The 22,693-nt window shown below is 39.7% G+C and overlaps 1 protein-coding gene and 1 pseudogene across 1 annotated transcript; both read left to right on the top strand.

Annotated features, from left to right (window-relative positions):
* Nucleotides 1–2,600: 2,600 nt before the first annotated feature.
* On the top strand, nt 2,601–4,978 carry LOC116260192 (G-type lectin S-receptor-like serine/threonine-protein kinase LECRK3; annotated as a pseudogene).
* Nucleotides 4,979–7,446: 2,468 nt separating this feature from the next.
* LOC116260190 (G-type lectin S-receptor-like serine/threonine-protein kinase LECRK3) lies at nt 7,447–9,843 on the top strand. Its single transcript, XM_031638334.1, has one exon. It carries the CDS (start codon nt 7,447–7,449, stop codon nt 9,841–9,843), a length of 2,397 nt encoding a protein of 798 aa, XP_031494194.1.
* The last annotated feature ends 12,850 nt before the right edge of the window (nt 9,844–22,693 follow it).

The following is a 22,693-nucleotide window of genomic DNA, read 5'->3' as shown; positions in this document are numbered from 1 at the left end:
TATTATTGTTCTCTTGAGTTCACTGATTTCTTAAAACAGTATGGATATTGCTGCTGGTGTATTTGGCTCCCTTTCTTGATATATAGAAAGACTTTCTTGCCCATGGTTTTTTACCCCATTATTGAGGGTTTTTCTACGTAATCTCCTATTTTTCTACATTTTTAGCATATATCTTGTTATATATTGTTGCAACATTGGTATTAAAAACTCGATCTTATGCTCACAGTCCTGTGATTTCGATTGAAAGTAGTTTTGTGCATGTCTGACTATCATACTATGTCCGACTATCATACTAGTTGGTTTGACTTGTTTTATTGTTGTTGAAACATTCTTTTTATGGAGAATATAACTATAACACAAGTTTCCTTCACTTGCTGTCAAGGAGTAGTTGTTCACATGAAAAATGCTTTAAATAAACTCCATAGATATCTTCTAAAAATATAGACATCAAAGGTTTAGGAAAGATAGATCAGGTGCTGGCAATGCGTCAATCCAAGAGGCATAGGTAGCAATTCTTGCATTGCCTCTAATGCCTCTAAAGCTGCAGTCCATTGGCAAGCAGCCAATAGGGTGGTTGTTCAGTCATTCACTATGGAAGAAGACCAGAAACTTGTTCAACTTCTCAATGAGAAAGCTACCGTGTGGCTCACGCCTATCTTGTGGGTATGCCAATTTCTTGCAATATCCTCTGTGTATGTAAATGGGTCGTAGTACTTCAAAATCAACTGCAATTCTTGTACTTTTAATTCATGAGTGTTATGTCTTGGGTGAATCATCTCCCCCTCCCGGGGTGCTGTGGTTACCAACCTTAGTCGGGTTTGCGAGTCTTCTCTATGTTCTTGGTGGTGGCGGTTAGCAACTAAACATTCTCCTATCACCTAATTCATTAGTTCCAAATTCGACCTGCCTTCTCCTAGCGTCTGGAATAGTTCTACACACATCCCCCTCTCACTTTTGGTGCGACATGCTTTCTGTCATTCCTCTTTTCCTTCGCCTTGCTGATATCTCATTGTCCACGTCCCCATCCTGACCTCTTTCACCTACCCGTGAGTTCACCTTTTCTTCTTGCTACCTAGCCTCCTTTTGTCATTCTGTCGCGTCATTCCCATCCCGGTTCCTTTGGTCTCCTGGCCCATCTCCCCGTGCCATTGATTTTGTCTGGCTTCTTCTCACTGGCCATATTAACACTTTTAACCACCTACAACGCCTTGACATCAGTTTGGTTAACCAGTGTCTTCTATGTCTTGTCGCGACTGAGTCTTGGGTCTACCTTTTTATTTCGTGCCCTTTTTTATCTAGTGTCTTTGCTTCTGCCTGGCCTTCCCTTGTTAGTAGTCTTTCAAACCCACCATCCATTCGTCTTATTTTCCTCTTTTGTCCTTTCCCCCACCTGACTGCTTCCTGAGGTCATGTCTGGAGGCCGTGACTCATTTCAGCTTGGTGGCGTATTTGGGAGGAGCGCAACAACAGAGTCTTCAGGGACTCTTTCTCTTCGCCAGATTCTGTGGCTCGTCTTGTGCAAGGAGATGTCCAGTTTGCCATTCGGTTGAAGCGCCGCTGTCCGTCTGTGGCTGGGTGACTGTACCGCTCCGTCTTTCCTCTTTCTCTTATTTTTCTGTGCATTGTATTATATATTTCTTCTTCCTGTTTCTGTTTTTGTAGTTTATTTTTTTGCGGATTGTTTTTGTACTTAGGGGACCTCTTGTCTTCAGATTTTGTTATATATTCTCATTTTATCGGCCCTCTCTCTCTCTCTCTCTCACACATACACACATATATATATATATATATATATATATATATATAATCATCAAACCAGACCCATCCAAATGCGGATGGATGGCCCTGATTGATTTTTTTTTTTACCACAACCTTTATCCCCACAGCCACCGGCTCTGCCGGCGAGAAAGGGAAGCACCGGCGGGCCCCCACCCGAATCCGAGGGCTCCAACAATGGGAGAGAAGGGGGAGTGGGGTGTGGTGTGGTGGGCAACAAGCCGGGCTCCCCCTTCCGTCCACCCACAACCTTAGCGGAGGAGATCGTGGGTAGAAAGAACGGGTGAGATGCTGTAAGAAAAAGAAAAAAAAGTCAATCAGGGCCATCCGTCTTCTTTCATATTTACTACCCTGGCTTGGCGACTAGAATCACCATTCGGAGACTTTATATATAGATATATAAATATATATATATATATTATGTATATGACAAGGGCCTTAAAAACTATGTGTAAGTATCTATGACAATGTCACGTTATATTGCTAACATGACAAATACCTCTAACGAAATCTCATCTGTAAGGGGCCACTCTTTATTGATTCCCCAAAGTCGTTTCTTGGATCAAGTCAAGAAGAAGAGGATTATTGCACTCAGAGGTCACAGATGACGGTCTACCCATCTTCCACGCGTCAGCGTGAAGTCGGCGAGTCATTTGCAAGAATAGATTTCAGCAAATTTATAGTTTCTACCATCTGCCTGTTCTTACCCAACGAATCCTCCTCTTGTACATACCAAACACACAGAAAGAGAGAGAGAGAGAGAGAGAGAGAGAGAGAGAGAGAGAGAGAGAGAGAGAGAGTGCTTCCTTTCTTGTATTTCCTCAATGGCTTTTCTTGCCCCCCTCCTCTACTGCTTCTCCTTATTACATGTATCAGCAGAAGCGCAGACCTACCAAAACATAAGTTTAGGTTCTTCTTTATCTTCCCTTGACAACAAGACGGCCTGGATCTCCCCCTCTGGTGATTTCTCTTTTGGCTTCTCGATGGTGGGCGGCAATCTGGACGTCGGTGTTCGTTATGAAAAGATCCCCAAGAAGCCTCTAGTTTGGACAGCAAACAGGGACAAGCCTGCGCCCACTGGTTCCACTGTGGAGCTAACAAAAAATGGTAGCCTCATCATAAAAGATGGAAAGGGAAACTTGTTTTTGGACATTGGTGGAAGTTCAGATGGTAGCATCATCACCCATGCTGCCATGCTAGACACAGGCAACCTGGTGCTTCAGAGCGCATCCGTGCCTGAGTTCAAGTGGCAAAGCTTCGACTGTCCCACTGATACCATCCTTCCCGCTCAGACTCTTGCGCTTGACTACAAACTCTATGCTCCATTTTCACCGACCAATCTCTCCACTGGCCGGTACTATATCGTAATGCAAGGTGATGGTAACTTTGTTAGCTACAGTGAAATATTAGAACCAACTTATGCTTCAAACACGTATGGAACAAAAGGACGTTTGGTGTTCGATGAGTCTGGAAAACTCTCCATCTTCCAATGGGAAAATAATAAAACTGTTCAGCTAAATCCTGCAGACCAGATTCCCTCGCCAATCAAGGACTTCTACTTTAGAGGAACTATGTGCTATGATGGTATCTTCAGGCTCTACAGATATCCCAGGGGAAGAAACAATTATACGTCAGACACCTGGAACATCATCTGGGCCACTCAACAATATGCATGCAATATGAAGGGCATTTGTGGGTTGAACAGTTACTGCACCAACAAGACATCTAATAATGACTTCGACTGCCTATGTCCACCGGCCGGTTTCTCTTATGTGGACGCAGAAAACAGATTTCTCGGTTGCAAATTAGATTTCCCAATGCCGGACTGCAGGAGGTATAGAGCAGAGAACTATGTTCTACACATGATTAATAATGTGAATTGGTATGGTGGGGAGTATGCAGAGCTAAGTGTTGACGAAAGCACGTGCAGGCAATCATGCCTAGAGGATTGCTTATGTCTCGTGGCTGTCTATGGGAACTCAAAATGCTACAAGAAGCGCATGCCGTTACGCAATAGCGAGCCACGGACAGATGACGTGAAGGCTCTATTTAAGGTGCCAAGGGACAACAATTCCTTTCCCCTTCCACCATATTTGTCCAACATCAGATACAATGGTAGGAGCAAGCAGTCCCGATTTGGAGTTGGTGGAATTGTGCTGTTTGGCATCTCCGTAAGTCTTATTCTCTTTTTCATGATTGAATCTGTCACTCTAATTATCTGCATTAAGCGACGAATTCCACACAGAAAGGAAGAAGAATCAGGTCTTCTGCAGCCTGAGATGCAGTTGAAAATATTTAGTTACAAAGAACTCGAGAAGGTCACCAGGGGTTTCAAGGAGAAGTTGGGTAGTGGTTCTTTCGCGACCGTTTACAAGGGGATGATATTTTAAGCATATGGTCAGAAGTCCGTTGCTGTGAAGCAATTGGACAAATTCATGGAAAATGGAGACAAGGAATTCCAGACAGAAGTTACAGTGATTGGAAGAACACATCACAAAAACCTTGTGCAACTGCTTGGCTTTTGTGATGAGGGTTCTCACTGATTACTAGTATACGAGTTCATGGAACAAGGCTGTTTGTCAAGCTTCCTCTTTGGAAGCATTAGGCCAGACTGGAACCAAAAAGTTCAAATTGCATTTGGTATAGCTAGAGGGCTCATGTACCTCCATGAAGAATGTGGCACACAGATCATACACTGTGACATTAAGCCTGAATACATACTTCTTGATGGCAATTTCATTCCCAAAATATCTGATTGTGGACTGGCCAAGCTTCTCAGACATGATCAAACAAAGACCAACACAGACATGGGGGCACAAGAGGTTATGTAGCCCCAGAATTGTTTAGGAAGATGGCTATCACCATGAAAGTTGATGTTTACAGCTATGGGACGTTGTTGCTTGAAATCATATGTTGCAGGAAGAATGTGGAACTCAATATGAAGGATGAGCCCATGACAATACTAGTTGATTGGGCATATGATTGCTTCATTTCGCAACAATTGGAGATGTTGGTGGATCACGATGAAGGTGCTTAGAGCGACATGAAGAAGGTGAGAAAGATGGTGATGGTAGCATTATGGTGCATTCAGGAAGACCCCTCGCTGAGGCCCACAATGAAGAAGGTGACGCAGATGATGGAAGGTGCAGTTGACATTGCAATCCCGCCCAACCCATCTTCTTTCATAAGCTCAATGGAATGATAAGGAAACTTGTGCTTCTATGAAATGTCAAGAATGATAAGGAAACTATGTGCTTCTATGAAATGTCAACCTGGAAGAAGTTTGATCTTCGTCTACTTGTTTTAGCTTGGGATCCATTCGACTTATCTTTGATATAAATGTTTTGTACTGTCGGACACTAAATTGTAGGCCTTCCTTGTTTGAGTTGTTTGTTGCTCTCTTCTAGTTTATTATAAAACAATAAATTGTTTTTCGTTTTGGAAGGATACATTTTTTATATGGTTGCCCAAATATTATGATGAAGTGTTCTCTGCTGCTATATTCTTAAACAACAGACTGCCTTCTTCAAGTTTGAATATAGTAACACCATATTTTAATCTCTATCATAAGACACTTTAGGTAGGGGTCTGGAACACTTGGTTGTCAGTTTTTGAAAAAAGACACATTGGAGCCCAAAGAGCTTCCTTCCCTCTTAACTTTAGGTTACGCTGTTGAACAAATGGGATACAAGTGTGAAGCCAATTGTGAAGATCAGGCAAGGATAGGAAGCATTGATTCAAGGAAAGATTACAACTCAAAGAAAGAGAACAGGCAGTGATTCGTGGAAAGATTGCAATAAGGAGGAGATAAGTATGCAACAGAAAATGTTATTACAAAAGGAAATATGAAATGCAGATCTCCACAAGATCTGGATCAAAAACATAATAACTTATAGATAGGAAGTGGAGAAGGGTTTTGGGTAGATAGGATGTGGCCACCATGGCCTAGCTCCACCACTGGCTATGACTGGCCGTTCGATGCAGAAAGGGAGAGATCTATCTGTTCGGGGACGATGTTATAACCACTTCCACAGTAGGCTCAGGCCCCGGTCAGACGGATCTCATTTTGGGTGGGTGTGTTCCTCTCCCTTTGGCCATCTAGTAATAGAATCTTTCTTTTTGCAATTATTATTCTTTGTTAACAAAAGGAGGAAGGTCTATCCCTCAACAGGAGCATTTCCAGAAATCAACCAGGGATAACTTGTAGGTGGTGAGCAATCGAGGGTATTTTGAACATATTTTGAGAACATTTGGTGATGCAGTGAAAAGTTTTGAAACATGAGCATGTTATAGTAAAGTGTGCATTTGTGAATAGAAAGCGTTGGAGGACTTGTTGCACTCAGCTGACGTGGTCAAATTTTTTTCTGAAAGCTGATAAATATATCTCTATTTTCCTTTTCGTTAATTTGATGAATTAGCATGACCATTACATAACAAACAAAATGAGCGTCTCATTTGATGAGATACTTATCCTGTTTTGTTACCTTATTCATGTCCTTTATCTGGAAATTGCTTATGTTTTATTATTCTGAAAAAACATTTGCTCTTAATTTTACGTTGGGAAATAATTTGAAGTGCCCAGCAAACAGTAATAATTAACTTTTGATAAGTATAAAGTAAGAATATAAATAAATAAATAAATATATATATATATATATCGATGTCATTGTAAGTCAAAGAGTGTTCGACTGAGACATTTAGAGGGTCAATGCGTGAAATATTAATCGTCCTCCGTCATCAAACACAATATTGGGCCACACTTCTCTTTAGACTTTTCAACGCGGGAAAGCAAGTGGACCACAGTACTTACATAAAAGTCCCCACTAGTTTTCTATATTTCAAATATCTGCCGTTCTCTTGTTTAGTTTATTTAATTCATCCTTCGCATTTAGTTGACCAGAAATAATCATCTTTGGGCTATAAACTGCAGAAATTGCCAACTATAACTGAGAATCAATCTATCTTTGGGTTATAAACTGCAGAAATGATCAAGTATAACTGAAAAAATAGTTTATCCTAGACTTGAAGACGACCATAGATACAAACGAAGGAGGGATGGTTTTGGAAACTAAACTTTAGAAAAGAACAAAACATATGTACAAGTAATTTCTATAAAACTAACTTTATCAATGTGATTTTATGTAGGAAATCTTAACATTAATAAAAATTTACGTTTTGTGGAAGCATATATTCGATTTTATCAAGAATTTGAAATTGATGGTCTACATTTTTCAATTCATAACATCCTAATTATACATCAGGAAGAAAACAAATGTCATATCATTTTTTAAGCTTTTTCGGGATAACATTTACATATACGTCTTTATTTACTAGAAGAAGTGCTTGTAAATGCTACAAGCTACTGCATGCGTATGTATCGGACTGTAGTAAAGGCCAAACCAGTTTTTCTTCACAAGCTCAAACGATATCTTATGTAAAAGCAGTAGACTGAACGGTAAACAAGTGCAATATTCAAAATTAAACAGCAGCATGTTTGAAAACCAGAAAATGAAACAGCAAATATTGAAAAATAGACAGTAAAATAAGGACTACAAAATACAAATCTCAGGAAGAAATTTTCGTCTCTTACTTCTGCCATTCTTATTCTCATAAAACCTCCGCCTGTTCACATTTCAGAGAGAGAGAGCAAGAGAGGGAGAGAGAGATCCCATGGCCATCCTTTCATTTGCTGCTTCAACGGCTTTTCTTACCCTCCTCCTCCTCTGCTGCTCATCTCTCTTACATGTAACAGTGGAAGCACAGCCCTACCGAAACGTAAGTCTAGGCTCTTCTTTATCTTCCCTTGACAACAGCGCATCCTGGATCTCCCCCTCTGGTGAGTTCTCCTTTGGCTTCTCGAGGGTTGGTGACAATCTATACGTCGGTGTTCGTTATGAAAAGATCCCCGAAAAGACTCTAGTTTGGACAGCAAACAGAGACAGGCCCGCTCCACCTGGTTCCACTGTGGAGCTAACCAACAATGGTGTGCTTGTCATAAATGATGCAAATGGCAAACCGTTTTTCAGCATTGGAGGCAGTTCAGGTGGTAGCGCCATAACGCAGGCTGCCATTCTAGACACAGGCAACCTGGTGCTTCAGAGCTCACCTGGATTTGAGTTCAAGTGGCAAAGCTTCGACTCACCCACCGATACCATACTCCCCACTCAAACACTTTCTCTAGGCTACAAACTCTATGCTCCAGTGTCACCAACCAATCTCTCCACCGGCCGGTATTACATCCAAATGCAAGGTGATGGCAACTTTGTTAGCTACAGTGATATATCGGAACCAACTTATGCATCAAACACTGCTGGAACAAAGGGAAGGTTGGTGTTCGACGAGTCCGGAAAAATCTCCATCTTCCAGTGGGAAAAAAATAAGACTGTTGAGATAACACCTGCAAGCCGGATTCCCAAGCCAAGCAAGGACTTCTACTTCAGAGGAACGATTGACAATGATGGGATCTTCAGGCTCTATAATTACCCCAAGGGAAGAAGTAAGTCTTGGACGAACTCCTGGAACGTCATCTGGGAAACTCAAGTTTATTCATGTGAAATGCCGGGCATTTGTGGGCAGAATGGTTACTGCGTTGGAAAAAACAAAGGCTTTGATTGTTTGTGCCCGAGCGGTTTCTCTTATGTGGATGCCAATAACAAAATACTTGGTTGCAACCAGGATATCCCAATCACCGACTGCAGGCAGTACAATCCAGATGACTATGGTCTGGAGACGATTGAACATGTGAATTTTGCTGGTGGGGACTATGCTGTTAAATCAAATATTGACGAGGCCGGATGCAGACATTGGTTCTTGGCTGATTGTTATTGCACTTTAGCTGTGTATTCGGACTCAAACTGCCACAAGAAGCGGATGCCATTGCGTAGTGGTAAGATGGCAGGTGGTTCTAAAATTTTCGTTAAGGTATCACTGGACAACAGTTCCCTGCTTGAAGAAGGAGGTCGCTCCAACATCACATCCAATGGCAGGAGCAATTGGTCACGATTTGAAGTTGTCAAAGTTGTTTTGTTTGTCATCTCGGTAACTATTTTCCTCCTTATCATTATTCAGAGTATCACTCTAATATGCCACAGGAGAAGTAATCTACATAGACAAGGAAAACTAGTAGGTTCTATGCAGCCTGAGATGAAGTTGATGAGATTCAGTTTCAAACAACTCGAGAAGGCTACTAAGAATTTCAAGGAGAAGTTGGGCAGCGGCTCTTTTGGCACTGTTTACAGAGGGATGATTGTTTTTACATATGGTCAGAGGCCTATTGCTGTGAAGCAATTGGACAAGTTGATGGAAAATGGGGACAAGGAATTCAGAACAGAAGTGAGCGTGATTGGAAGAACACATCACAAAAACCTTGTCCAACTGCTTGGTTTCTGCGACGAGGGTCCTCATAGATTATTAGTGTATGAGTACATGGAACAAGGCTCTCTGTCAAGCTTCCTCCTTGGAAGCCTTAGGCCAGAGTGGAACACAAGAGTCCAAATTGCATTTGGTATAGCTAGGGGGCTCATGTACCTCCATGAAGAATGTAGCACACAGATCATACACTGTGATATTAAGCCTGAAAACATACTTCTTGATGGCAATCTCATTCCCAAAATTTCTGATTTTGGACTAGCCAAGCTTCTCAGACAAGATCAAACAAAGACCAACACAGACATAAGGGGAACAAGAGGTTATGTAGCCCCAGAATGGTTTAGGAAGATGGCTATCACAGTGAAAGTTGATGTTTATAGTTACGGAGTGATGTTGCTGGAGATTACGTGTTGTAGGAAGAATGTGGAACTCAATATGAAGGATGGACCATCGGGGATACTAGTTGATTGGGCCTATGATTGCTTCGTCGGACAACAATTGGAGATGTTGGTGGAGCACGATGAAGATGCTCAGAATGACATGAAGAAGGTGAGACAGATGGTAATGGTGGCATTGTGGTGCATTCAAGAAGACCCATCACTTAGGCCAACAATGAAGAAGGTGACACAAATGCTTGAAGGTGCAGTTGATGTTCCCATCCCGCCCAACCCTTCTTCTTTCATAAGCTCAATGGGTTGAGAAGAACTCTGTCATTATACACAAGTTAAAATGTGGGAGAAGTGAATAATGTCTTCTACTTGCTTCAGTGAAGTCTGATTAATGTCTTCTTGTTTCAGTTTAATTTCCAATCAAGTGCAATTTGACACTAATGGCTTGTTGTCGATCTTTTTTGAGTTGTATCTAATCTGTTGCTCTCTTCTAGTTCTACTTTCGAATAATAAAATAGTTTTCTTGTTGGAATAATACGTGTTTTTGCTGGTTGTGCAAAATTATAATGATTAATTTTTAGCCTTTCTGTGTTTCCAGAATCATTCCTTCTGTATTAATCATTTTCCAGATGTCCTCCTTCACTTCAAGTTTTCTAAATCCTCTCTCATTCTGCAACTTCATCCACTGATCTGCTACCACCTCCATTCAAATAACGTAAGGGTATAGATTAACTTAAAACACTGCTTTTGTATTAACCACATTTAACAGGCCAATGTATGAGATCATGAGACATGAAACTGGGCTTCAATGAAACTAATCAAATAACTGTGATCTTCATGCTCTATAGCATAAGATTTGACAATATTCCATATTCAGTACAAAAAGTAGCATAGTTTCAATTCCTCACGAACCTAGTGTAATTTTGTTAGGTTGATTCAGGGACAACTTATCTGCATGCGTAAATTTCTGTGCATGTATGTTCGAAAGAAGACAAGATTATTGTTTCGTTAAATTTAACATTTTCTGTTAATTATTTTAGCAGTATATGACCTGATACATGAACAGATTTCTCCATTTTAAAAGAGAAGAGGAGAATGGATTTGGGGAAGACTTGAAATAAAAGGGAAAAAGGCAAAACACCAAGACACAGAGAGTTTTAACGTGGTTCGACTCAGGATCGAGTCTACGTCCACGAACAAAGGTTTCTCTCTCACACGCCTCAATCATTTGTGTGAGAGGTTCCATTAACATTTAAAGGAATACAGGGGTCATTCATTTCCTGATTTCTAGGATCTTGATTGGCATCAATATCTTGAAGATATTGTTGGTTACACCTCTGATTTTCATTCCTAATCTTTTGGTCAATAAAAACAACAACAATTTTGCCAGCGATATTGTTTCCTTGAGCATTATCTTCAATAGCCCCCCTCAAGCTGAACGGCCTAGGAAGGACGTTAAGCTTGACACGAATGGATTCAAATGGTGAGCGAGCAAGGGGCTTGGTCATGGTATCAGCAAGTTGGACAGTAGCTGGAACATGATGAACTGTAAGACGATGATTGTACACATGATCCCGGATGAAATGAATATCGACTTCAATATGCTTGGTTCGTTGGTGAAAAACCGGATTGGCAGTCAATTGAACAGCACCCATATTGTCACATAAGAGCCGGGGAATGGTGGAAAGAGGGTGACGAAGTTCGTGTAAAAAATATGATATGGAGAGAACTTCGGCGGCAGTGGAGGCCAATGCCCGGTATTCTGCCTCAGTACTGGAGCGAGCAACAGTATTTTGCTTCTTTGCAAACCACGAAACCAATGAATCTTCAAGAAAGATGGCAAAACCGGTGGTAGATCTTCGATCATCAGGATTTCCAGCCCAATCGGCATAAGAATATGCTGTAAGAGAAAGGTGTGAGGACGGCTGAATAAGAAACCCAAGATGAAGAGTGTGCTTAATGTAGCGAAGTATGCGTTTGACGGCAGCCCAATGAACAGTGGTAGGAGCTTGCATAAACTGATAGACCTTGTTAGTAGCATAAGCAAGATCAGGTCTGCTAAGGGTAGCATACTATAGAGCACCAACAATTTGGCGATATGGAGTAGGATCAAGTAGCGGCGTCCCATCAAACTTGGATAACTTTTCGGTAACAGCTAAAGGCAAAGGAAGGGGCTTGACATCAACCATGTCGCTTTGCTTGAGAAGATCTTGCATATACTGGCGTTGAGAAAGAAAGAGTCCTTGAGGTGTAAACTGTGCTTCAACTCCAAGAAAATAATGTAGATGCCCAAGATCTTTTATTGAGAATGCACACCCCATTTGACATATAAGCTGATGAATGGCGGCGGAGCAGCTTCCAGTGATCAATATGTCATCAACATAAATAAGAATAAAGATGGAATGAGAACCCACAAATTTGAGAAATAGTGAAGTGTCAATCTTGGAGGCGGAGAAACCGTTTGAAATGAGAAAGGAACTAAGGTGTTGAAACCAGGCTCGAGGTGCTTGCTTAAGTCCATAAAGAGCTTTCTGTAACTTGCAGACATGATGCGGATATTGAGTATTAACAAAGCCTTGAGGTTGTGACATATAAACATCTTCAGATAAAGTGCCCTGTAAGAACGCATTGTTGACATCTAACTGGCGAACCACCCAATTGTGTGAAACAGCAAGAGTAAGAACAATTCGAATTGTAGTGAGTTTAATCACAGGGCTAAAAGTTTCAAAGTAATCAATGCCGGATTCCTGTGTATACCCTTTGGCCACAAGACGAGCTTTATATCTGTCAATACTGCCATCATCTTTTCTCTTGATACAATAGACCCATTTATTGCCAACAATATTGTGAGAGGGAGAGGAAGGAACAAGAATCCAAGTGTTGTTCTGCATCAAAGCATTGTATTCCTTAAGCATGGCATTGTGCCAGTGGGAGAGTTTAGAGGCTTGGGTAAAAGTTTTAGGTTCAATTTCTAAAGGCAACTCGGTAAGGTGAGTAATGTAACGGGGGTTGGGTTTAATGGATCCAGTTTGGAGGCAAGTGATCATGGAGTGAGTTTTGGGGGCTGGAGGAGGTGATTCATTAGGTAAGGATAGTGGGAAGGGAGAGGGTGGTGAAGTGGAAGGTGATGTTTGTGCGGGTGGTGAAGGGGAAGATGGTGGTGATGTGGTAATGGCAGGTTCATGTGGAGAAATGGATGGTGGTGGTGATGGTGATGGTGACCAGGCTGTAATGGGGAGAGGAATCTCCATTGGTGGAGAGATAGAAGAAGATGGTGGCTTAGGTTTGGGGGCAGATGTGGATTGATAAGGAAAAACATTCTCATCAAAAATGACATTACGGCAAATATAGAGTCTTGAAGTGGAAGAATTCAAGCAAAGATAGCCTTTGTGTGTGGTGCTATAGCCAAGAAATATGCATTTGGTGCTGCGATATTGTAATTTGTGAGTATTGTAAGGACGAAGATGAGGGTAGCAGGCACATCCAAAGGTTTTAAGAAAGGCATAGTCAGGGATTTGGTTAAAAAGCAGCTGAAATGGACTTTTCATATTTGTAACAGGTGATGGCAAACGGTTAATAAGAAATGCAGTTGTAAGAAAGGCAAAATCCCAAAACTTGAGGGGAATGCTAGAATGAGCAAGTAAGGCGAGACCTGTTTCTACTATGTGACGATGTTTTAGCTCGACTCTCCTATTTTGCTGATGAGTGTGAGGGCAAGAAATGCGATGATCAATTCCACATGACTTTAAGTAAGTGGATAGGGATCTATATTCTCCTCCCCAATCACTTTGAAATGCCTTGATGGGTCGCCCAAATTGTCTCTCAACAAGTTTTTGAAAGTCTCGAAAAATAGTCAAAACTTCAGACTTTCTTTTAATAATAAATAACCAAGTGAACCTTGAATATCCATCAACAAAATTAACATAATAATAATATCCTTGCATGGAAGCAATGAGCGCAGGGCCCCAAACATCAGAAAATATAATGTCTAATGGTCCATTTATTTCATGAGATGAACTAGAAAAAGGTAAACTATGACTCTTCCCCATTTGACATGCTTCACACAAAGAGTCAGTTTTATTGAAACTAGAAGGAAGTCCATATTTACTAAGGACATGCTGCACAATTTTCATGGAAGGATGCCCAAGTCGATCATGCCATTTTTGCTGCATAGTTCGTTCACCAAGAAGAGCCGTTGGTTGACTCCCAATATCTCCCAAGTGCAGCTTGTAGAGCCCGCGCTCATTATTTCCCTTGAGAAGAACCTGCCCTGTCTTGGCATCCTTAACATAACAAAATTGCGGGTGAAATTCAAGCAACACATCATTATCTTTCGTAAACTTGTGTACAGAAAGCAAATTTTTGGTGATAGATGACACATGTAAAATATCTTTCATGATGAACTTAGAATCAAGATGAGAGAAAACAGAGGTACCAGTGTGTGTAATGTTCAAACCTTGGCCATTTCCGATGCGAACTTGATCTCCTCCATTGTAGTTAGATTGGATTGTCAAGGTGTTGAAATCTGGCGTTACATGATGGGTGGCTCCAGAGTCAGGGTACCATCCTCCATGATCAAATGACCCATAAGCATCAGCAGTATGCGCTTCAATAGATGGAGCAGCATCAAATTTCTGTATTTTATATGCTTTGCACTTCAAAGCCCCATGGCCAGGCTGACGACATGCTTGACAAACTGTGCGACAATTTGCAGCAATATGACCATTATTTCCACAAGCAAAGCAAGATCCAACCTGATTTTTCGAAGAACGATCTTGAGTTTTATTGCGACCTCTGTTATGTTTAAAGCGATTGCCACCAAAATTTTGATTTTTCATCGTAAAATTTGCTGATGGAGTTCCAATAGGGAGATTATCAACTTCATCCAATTGCGCCTCATGAATAAGCAACATAGCAAGCAAGTCTTCCATATTAATGGGATCAACCCTAGTGTTCAACGCAGTTCTAAGAGACCCATATTCTCCCGATGGTAAACCAGTCATGATGTAGGTGATCAAATCATCATCATCCACTGGTTTGGATGCAAGAGCTAATTGGTGAGCAATACTTCTTGCTCTGCAGAAATATTCCGAAATAGTTTCAGTGCCTTTTCTTAAGTTCTGAAGTTGGTTTCTCAACTGCTGGATTTTTGCTCTTGAGCGAGCAGCATACATACGTTTGAGGGCATCCCATAATTCATGAGAGGAAGAAATTCCCACAACATGACTACGAACAAGATCAGTTAAAGATGAAAGAATCCAACTTAATAAAAGCTGATCTAATCTGTACCATTCATCATACTTTGGATTCCGACATTGGAAGCCATTGTTGTCATCAATCCATTCAGAGGGACATGGTTGTTTACCATCTATGAAACCCATAAGATTATAACTCTTAAAGAGAGGCGTAAACTGAGATTCTCAAATCAAATAATTGTTTGATGCAAGCTTAATGGAAAGCAAATACTGAAGATTTGTAGGCGCAGGAAGAACAGGAAAAATCTGACCTGTAGTTTGAGATGTGTCTGGTGTAGCAGACTCTGAAGCATGATTGGTATTGTTTTCAGTCATTTTTGAATGAAAAAATAGAGGGAGAGAACCCACAACCTCACGACTATTCTGTTCTTGCAACCTCAATGGTGGCACTTGAAAAATCCACAACGCTGCCCTGGTCTCAACTCAGAAAAATCTGAGGTTTGGAGGATAGAAAGCTGAGATGAAGACGATTCCAACGAACTAAAGATCGTCCAAAACGGGTGTCGGAGGAATCAGCGCCGAAGATTTGAAGAAGCAACAAGTTTTGCCTTTTCCGCCGGTGAGAATGATGATTTCGGGGGTGTCAACACCTGGACACGTGCAAGAAAGGCCAAGGACACGATGACACTGTCTTGTTTGTGTTGAAAGAAGCCCGACACGTGTTGAGCGGGACTCGGTGTCGCTTGAAAAAGGTGTTAAACGCGACACAGAGGCGGGATTTGACGAGAGGTGCTGACGCGGCTGCGTGAGACTCGACGGGACTCGCGAATCTCTGTCGTGTCCCGCTGATGATGACACAAAACCGTGGTTCTTCGCCGATGACGGAAGAACACGGCGGAATATTCCGCCAGGATTCTTCGGGATCGCCGGAAAACGGCCTTCGCCCAAAAAACTCTGATGAAACTTCAAATTCAGATTCCGAGCTCGTTCTTGGGCCAAATCGAGCATTCTTGGGCTCGTTTTGCTCGGAATTTCATCAGAAATCTTCTGATCCAGCAATCAACACGTTTTGAACCCACTGTAGGCTGGATTGCTAGCTGGAACACCCGGTGGTTGTAGAAAAGGAAGATGACCGTGTCTGGCTCTGATACCATAAAAGGGAGAAAGGCAAAACACCAAGACAGAGAGTTTTAACATGGTTCGACTCAGGATCGAGTCTACGTCCACGAACAAAGGTTTCTCTCTCACACGCCTCAATCATTTGTGTGAGAGGTTCCATTAACATTTAAAGGCAATGATACCTGGGTGCGTCCAACTTGAACCCGCACCCGTGTCGACGCATTGCAGGTGCGGGTGTGGGTGCGCTTTAGGTGCGCACCCAAAAAGGTCAACGTGAGTCGGGTGTGGTCAGCCGCACCTGACTGAATTCGTCCATTTTCGGACGCGCACCCGACTCGCATTTGACGCGAGTCGGGTGCGGTGAAGCCGCACCTGCCCTTTTCCGTCAACATTTTGGGCGTTTTTTTAATTTTAACATGATTTAGGTTAGGGCACGCTCGGCTAGTCGGCTTCTCTCCCTCTCCCTCTCGCCCTCTCTCTGCTCTCTGTGCTGCCCTCTCTCTCTCTCTGCTCTCTGTGCTGCTCCCTCTCTCTGCGACGCCGCCGGCCGCTCCTTCTCTCTGCGCTGCTCCCTCTCTCTGCGACGCCGCCAACCGCTCCTTCTGTCTGCACTGCTCCCTCTCTCTGCGCTGCGTGCGGTAAACTCTCTCTCTCGCTTCCAAGTGTTCTTCAGTTCTTGGTGACATTTTTCTGCTCTTTCTGAACTCCCCATTTGCTCTCCCGAGTTCTGTTGCGCTTGTGGCAGAAGGTGACCGTCGAACTTCTTGTTTGCAGATTTCTCACCCTTTGAAGTTTGAACTAATTGACCGCCATCTCTCTTTCACATACGTGTTTTTTTTTTTGAACGTAACTCGAACTATGACTTGCAGCTTCTTAGTTGGTTAGTTGTTGGAGTGATGGAGTGAAACCCTTTTCTGTCGAGCTAGAATTCAACGCTTTACTACCCTCTTTGTGGGTTACATTTTGCTAATGAAATGGCGGTCAAAGTTTCAGGTGCCACTGGTTTCGGTTTATAGAATCTCTTTGCAGTTTGCAGCCCGACGTGGATGTGAAGTACTTTACTCATTTACTGTACATATAATTACTTTCTGCTCTCGATAAAATGTATCCAGAGTACAATGTTATGGCTGATTCGCTAGTTATGGCTATTCATCTAACCACAAAATTTGCTCACTATTCGATGTTATTAAAGTATATTTTGCAGTTACTACTTACTAGCTGTGTGATTGCTTAGTTTAGGAACAAAATTAAAGTATATTTTGCAGTACTAGGCTACTAGCTGTGTGATGTGCAGTATACAAAATTCTGCTTTGGCCCATGTGTGTTGTGTACTTAGTTTTCTGATTTAAAAAGTAGTGGGTGCATCCTATCATACTGTGATGTAGTGCCTATTGATACATGTAGGAGCAGCCATCTAAGAGTCATATTGCCAATTGCCATAGAAGAGAACACTTCTTTTCCCAACATTAGTCTTATATTACAGCATTCTATGTGTTGGTTTTATTTAGATGATTTTTGTAGATGCTTTTATTTAACTACCAACAATGGCAATACTTGATGTTGTTATCACATTGGTGTTTGTGGTGATTAAATGTGAAGAATATGTTTTTGGGTGAATATTTTTTAGGAAGAATTGTATATTAATATTAGTTTGCATATGGTCTGATCATTAATGAAAAATGAGGGCACAAACACGAGACCACTGTGTAGTCTTAGATTAGCATCTCATGTTTCATGTAGAATTTTTGGTTTCCCTACCAAACAAACTTTGTAAAATTGTTATGACTTGTCACTCCTTTTGTTTAATGCGTTCTCCCATTTCTTCGGCGAACACTTCATTTCATTTCCCCTTTCATGAATGAAGAAGCATCTTGTAGTACACTATGTTTCTACTTTTTAATACTCCACACATTGATCTTGGAATAACAAGTATAGAGACATGTTTTGATTCTGATAAGGTGGTGCAGCTCATTACAGGTATTATTGTGATAACAATAATAAAGACTATAGAGACAAATCAATGTATTATTGTGACAAATCAATGTATTACACAACAAGAAGAAAACAAGTATTATTGTGACAAATCTTAAAAGTTCTGATAAGAAAAGAAAGACTATAGAGACATGTTTTGATTCTTGCGATAGGACAGAAATAGATAAAGTGATTGCTAAGTTTTTCTATTCTAGTTGCATTCCTTTCAATGTAGCTAGAAATCCATATTGGAAGAAGGCTTGTACTATGCTTGCAAATAGCAAGTTAGCAGGATATCAACCTCCTGGTTCAGAAAGGTTACACACATCACTTCTTCTTAATGAAAAAAATGAGGTTGAACAAAGTTTGGAAAGAAAAAAGTTTAAATGGAACACGACTGGAGTATCAATTGTTTCTGATGGGTGGACAGATATTCAAAGATGTCCACTAATTAATTTCATTGCCATTGCACGTGATGAACCAATATTTTTGAAGGCAGTTGATGCGTCTGGAAAATATAAAGATGTAGGATATTTGAAGCAATTATTTGTAGAAGCCATCAAGGAGGTTGGTTCTGATAAGGTGGTGCAGCTCATTACAGACAATGCTGCTGTATGCAAAAGTGCTGGACTTAGTTTGAGGTATGATTTTCCACATATTTTTTGGACTCCATGTGTAGCACATACTTTGAATTTAGCACTTAAGGACATATGCAATCCTCCAAGTGAAGATGTAGATCCTAAGGGACATGAACTATTTTCATGGATTCAAGAGATTGAAAAAGATGTGAGAACTATTAGAAATTTCATCGTTAATCACCAACATGCATTGTCTCTTTTTAGTAGTTATTCTGATTTGAGATTGTTAAAGGTTGCAGAGACACGATTTGCTTCAATAATTGTCATGTTGAAAAGAATTCAAAGAGTGCGAGATGCACTTATTCAAATGGTGTTTAGTAGAGAGTGTAGCTTTTATCGGGTTGAAGATGAGGCTAAAGCTCAAAGTTTTAAAAACCTTATTGTTGAAGATAAATGGTGGGATAAAATTACATATTTTTTGGATTTTACAGAACCAATTTGGTGCATGTTGAGAGCTGTTGATAAAGATGAGCCTATTTACGCAATGTGGGAAAATATGATTGAAGAAATTCAATGTATAGTTTTTAAGAAAGAAAAAAAAGACATTGTAATTGATCATTCAGAGTTCTTTGATCGTATAAGTACAATATTAGTTGAAAGATGGGATAAAAGCAATACTTCCTTGCATTGCATTGCTCATTCTTTAAATCCCAAATATTACACGAAAAAATGGATTGAAGGAGCTCCTGGACGTGTTACTCCACATCTAGATGATGAGTTAAACACTCAAAGAATGTCATGTATGGACCGACTTTTTATAGATTCTTATACCAGAACACAAGCTATGTGTGAATATAACAAGTTTTCTTTAGGAGATTTTAATTCAGAAGGTGCAGCACAAGCAAGAGAAGACATGAGTCCTTTTGATTGGTGGGCATCCTATGGATCAGAAATGCCCGTGCTTCATAAACTTGCTTTGAGGTTACTATCACAACCTGTTACATCATCGTGTTGTGAAAGAAATTGGAGCATATATGGTCATATACACAACATTAAAAGGAACAAGCTCACTAGCCAACGTGCAGAGGACTTGGTTTATGTGCATTCCAATTTGCGTCTTCTTTCAAGAAAAGAAAATGAATACAGGTATTTCAATATTAGGTTGTTTTGTTTTGCTCAATTTGTTATGTTGTATTAGTTTTTTTATATTTTTGGGGTACATATTTTTAATTGTTTAATTTTCATCTTTAATAAATGCAGATGTAGATCATCGCAATATTGGGATGTAAAACCAGATGAATTTGATTTCGATGGACAACACAACTTATATGTTGCTAACATGGATTTTTCTGATCCTGTTATTCCTTCTGAGGTATTTGATGATGATGATATCGTTCCAAGCATTCAAGAAAATCAACATATTGGTGGAAGTGTAAGTGAAACGTAACTCTGTTTTATGAATTATGAATGATGATGTAATATCTAATATGTATTGATGTATGGACTATGAAGGCGTTTGATGATGAAGAATATGTATTGATGACTCTATGAACTGTGTTTTTTGTGAACTCAAAACGTACATTTGTTGTTGAATCATGAATGTTGAATTGATTATATATATTTCTTGTTGAATGTTGAATTGATGATATATATTTCTTGTTGAATGTTGAATTGATGATATTTCTTGTTGAATGTTGAATTGATGATATATATTTGTTGTTGAATTTTGAATTGATGATTGATAATGATTTCATGATTAGCAAATTGTAATTTTGATCTTGTTATTTAATAATTTTGTGGTTTATATTATTATATTTTAAAAATATAAAATACTCTAACCGCACCGCCGCACTTAAATTTTTTGAGATGTGCCGCACCGGCACCCACACCAGCACCCGCACCGGCACCCGCACCCCGCACTCAGGTGACATAGTTTAAAGGAATACAGGGGTCATTCATTTCCGGATTTCTAGGATCTTGATTGGCATCAATATCTTGAAGATATTGTTGGTTACACCTCTGATTTTCATTCCTAATCTTTTGATCAACAAAAACATCAACAATTTTGCCAGCGATATTGTTTGCTTGAGCATTATCTTCAATATGAAAGAAGACCACGAAGTTGGAGTGAAACTTCTCTGAAGAGTCTCTTTGGAGAGACGAAAGTACTTAGACTTCTTATGTACGTAAGAAAAATCGCCTTTTTAAGGGAAACATTTCATTTGGGAGGGCACACTTTAATGAAATCATAAAAGTGGGACTAACAATTCTGATTTTCTAATCTATGCCTTGCTTTTGCAAATAGCTTCCGAATAAGAAGCCTTCAATTGTGTGTGTGTAAGTTTGACAATATTTTGTTAACTTTACAGATGAAAAGGCATCCCCATCATTTCTCCAATTTTATTTATATTTTAAATTTCCACAAAAAAAACTCATTTTTTATACACATTTGTCCAATTTTATTTATATTTTAAATTTCCACAAAAAGACTCATTTTTTATGTATAAAAAATAGGCCAGCTGAAAAACCTGAAAAAGAACCCAAAATGAAAAGAAAACTGCAAAAAAAAAAAACATTTTTCACTTGTCTTGGTAATTTTTTAGTACTGTATTTTTATTTTTGCATTCTATTTTTAGGGGTTTTTATGACTTCTTTAAATTTTTCTGAAATTTTCTCCAAAAAAAAAAAGTTTTATGTATTATACTTAAAAACACCTCACCATTTAAAACCTGCAAAATATTTATAACAACGATTTTAACTAAAAATATTGGATTATCATGAGCATAGGCTCTTTCTTTCCTGCCGTCAGCAAAAGTGAGCCTGCATCAGGCATGCAAAAGCCTGAGCAATGAGCATCTCTCTAAATTCTGGTCCAAGTAAGGGACCTAAATGAAAACTCTCCATTTTTCCAAGGCTGGAGCTTTAACTAGTTAGAAAGATGGGTACCACCCTCTGATTTAAATATAAATGCGTGACTTTGGCTTTCTCAAGGACCTTCCTATATTTTCATTTCCGGCCACACAATTTTATCACAATTGACTTTGACAGCTTCCAAATTTTCGGTCCACCTGACAGACTCGATGCCTTGGAAACTGCTTGGTTGTTGGACTACTTTCCACTCCACATATGCACGGCAAAGCAAGAGAAAGCACTTACAAATACGCAGATATGCGTTACTGAAGGTCAATAACTTAATTCAGTAATGGCACTTAGTAATGCAATATTTGCGTTTGAAGGTCTTCTCACTGCCATTGTCCAATATTCTCAAACCTGCAACCGCAGCATAACAAAAATTTTCATGTAAAATGGATAGGAAACAAAGCACTTCCTTGTTAAAGGCTGAACGTTTTTATTTTAAGTTCAACAAATCTCCACTGACAGATTAGAGCATAGGGATGTCATTTGGATCAGATTCTAATTGCATCTACTCTTAATTGTATTGTATGCATTTTTTTCGGATATTCATATACTGGGATTCAAGTTTCGATTCAAAAAAGAATGAAGAAAGTCATATCTGAGTTCGAAAATCGATTTTCACAATCTGAATCCTTTCATAACCTGATTTTTACATTCATAAGTGGATCTGAATTTTGAACCAAATTTAGCTGATTTTCAAAATGTAAGAGCATTAGATATAAGATAAATATTTAAAAACTAAATCTGATTCAAAAATGAGTCCTAATCTGATCCGAGGAATATTCATGTATTTTTGATAAATCTGATTCAAATATGAGTCTGGATCTGATCGGAGGGATATTCATGTATTTTTGAATCCGATGGGATGCCATTTTTATAGTATGAATATGATCCGATTTCTTAATCAGTTGTCAATTTCTTTTTCTATATTCGATTTTTTCATAATGCTTTGGTCGGATATCCGATTCAAAACGAATATATTGACATTCCTAGCTACATGAGTATGACGTGTGAGTGCGAGTGTGGGCATGGATGTGGGTGTGGCAATTTTTTTTAAAAAATATTAGATGTGGGAATGGTGATAGTAAAAATATACATATATACATACATACCTACATACGTAATGCAAATTATCCCTTAGAAAACACAAGATTATCAAGTAACGATCCATAACTTTATTGCCCAAAGTCACACATCTGTAGCATTCTATTTCTTCCATGTAATATACGTATTAGGGAGTTTGATTTCAGATTTTACAATATGACATAAGTAGGCGCCAAGCAAGTAGTGGTCATACATACAGGATTATAACTTTACAACAAAAAAACATACAGCATAATGTTATATAATTAGACTGATTAATAAAACTGGTAAAACACCT

The sequence above is a fragment of the Nymphaea colorata genome, chromosome 9 (genome assembly GCF_008831285.2).
Source record: "Nymphaea colorata isolate Beijing-Zhang1983 chromosome 9, ASM883128v2, whole genome shotgun sequence".
Classification (NCBI taxonomy): Eukaryota; Viridiplantae; Streptophyta; class Magnoliopsida; order Nymphaeales; family Nymphaeaceae; genus Nymphaea; species Nymphaea colorata.
Note: the sequence above shows the minus strand (reverse complement) of the source record. Positions and strands in the feature narration are given on the sequence as shown.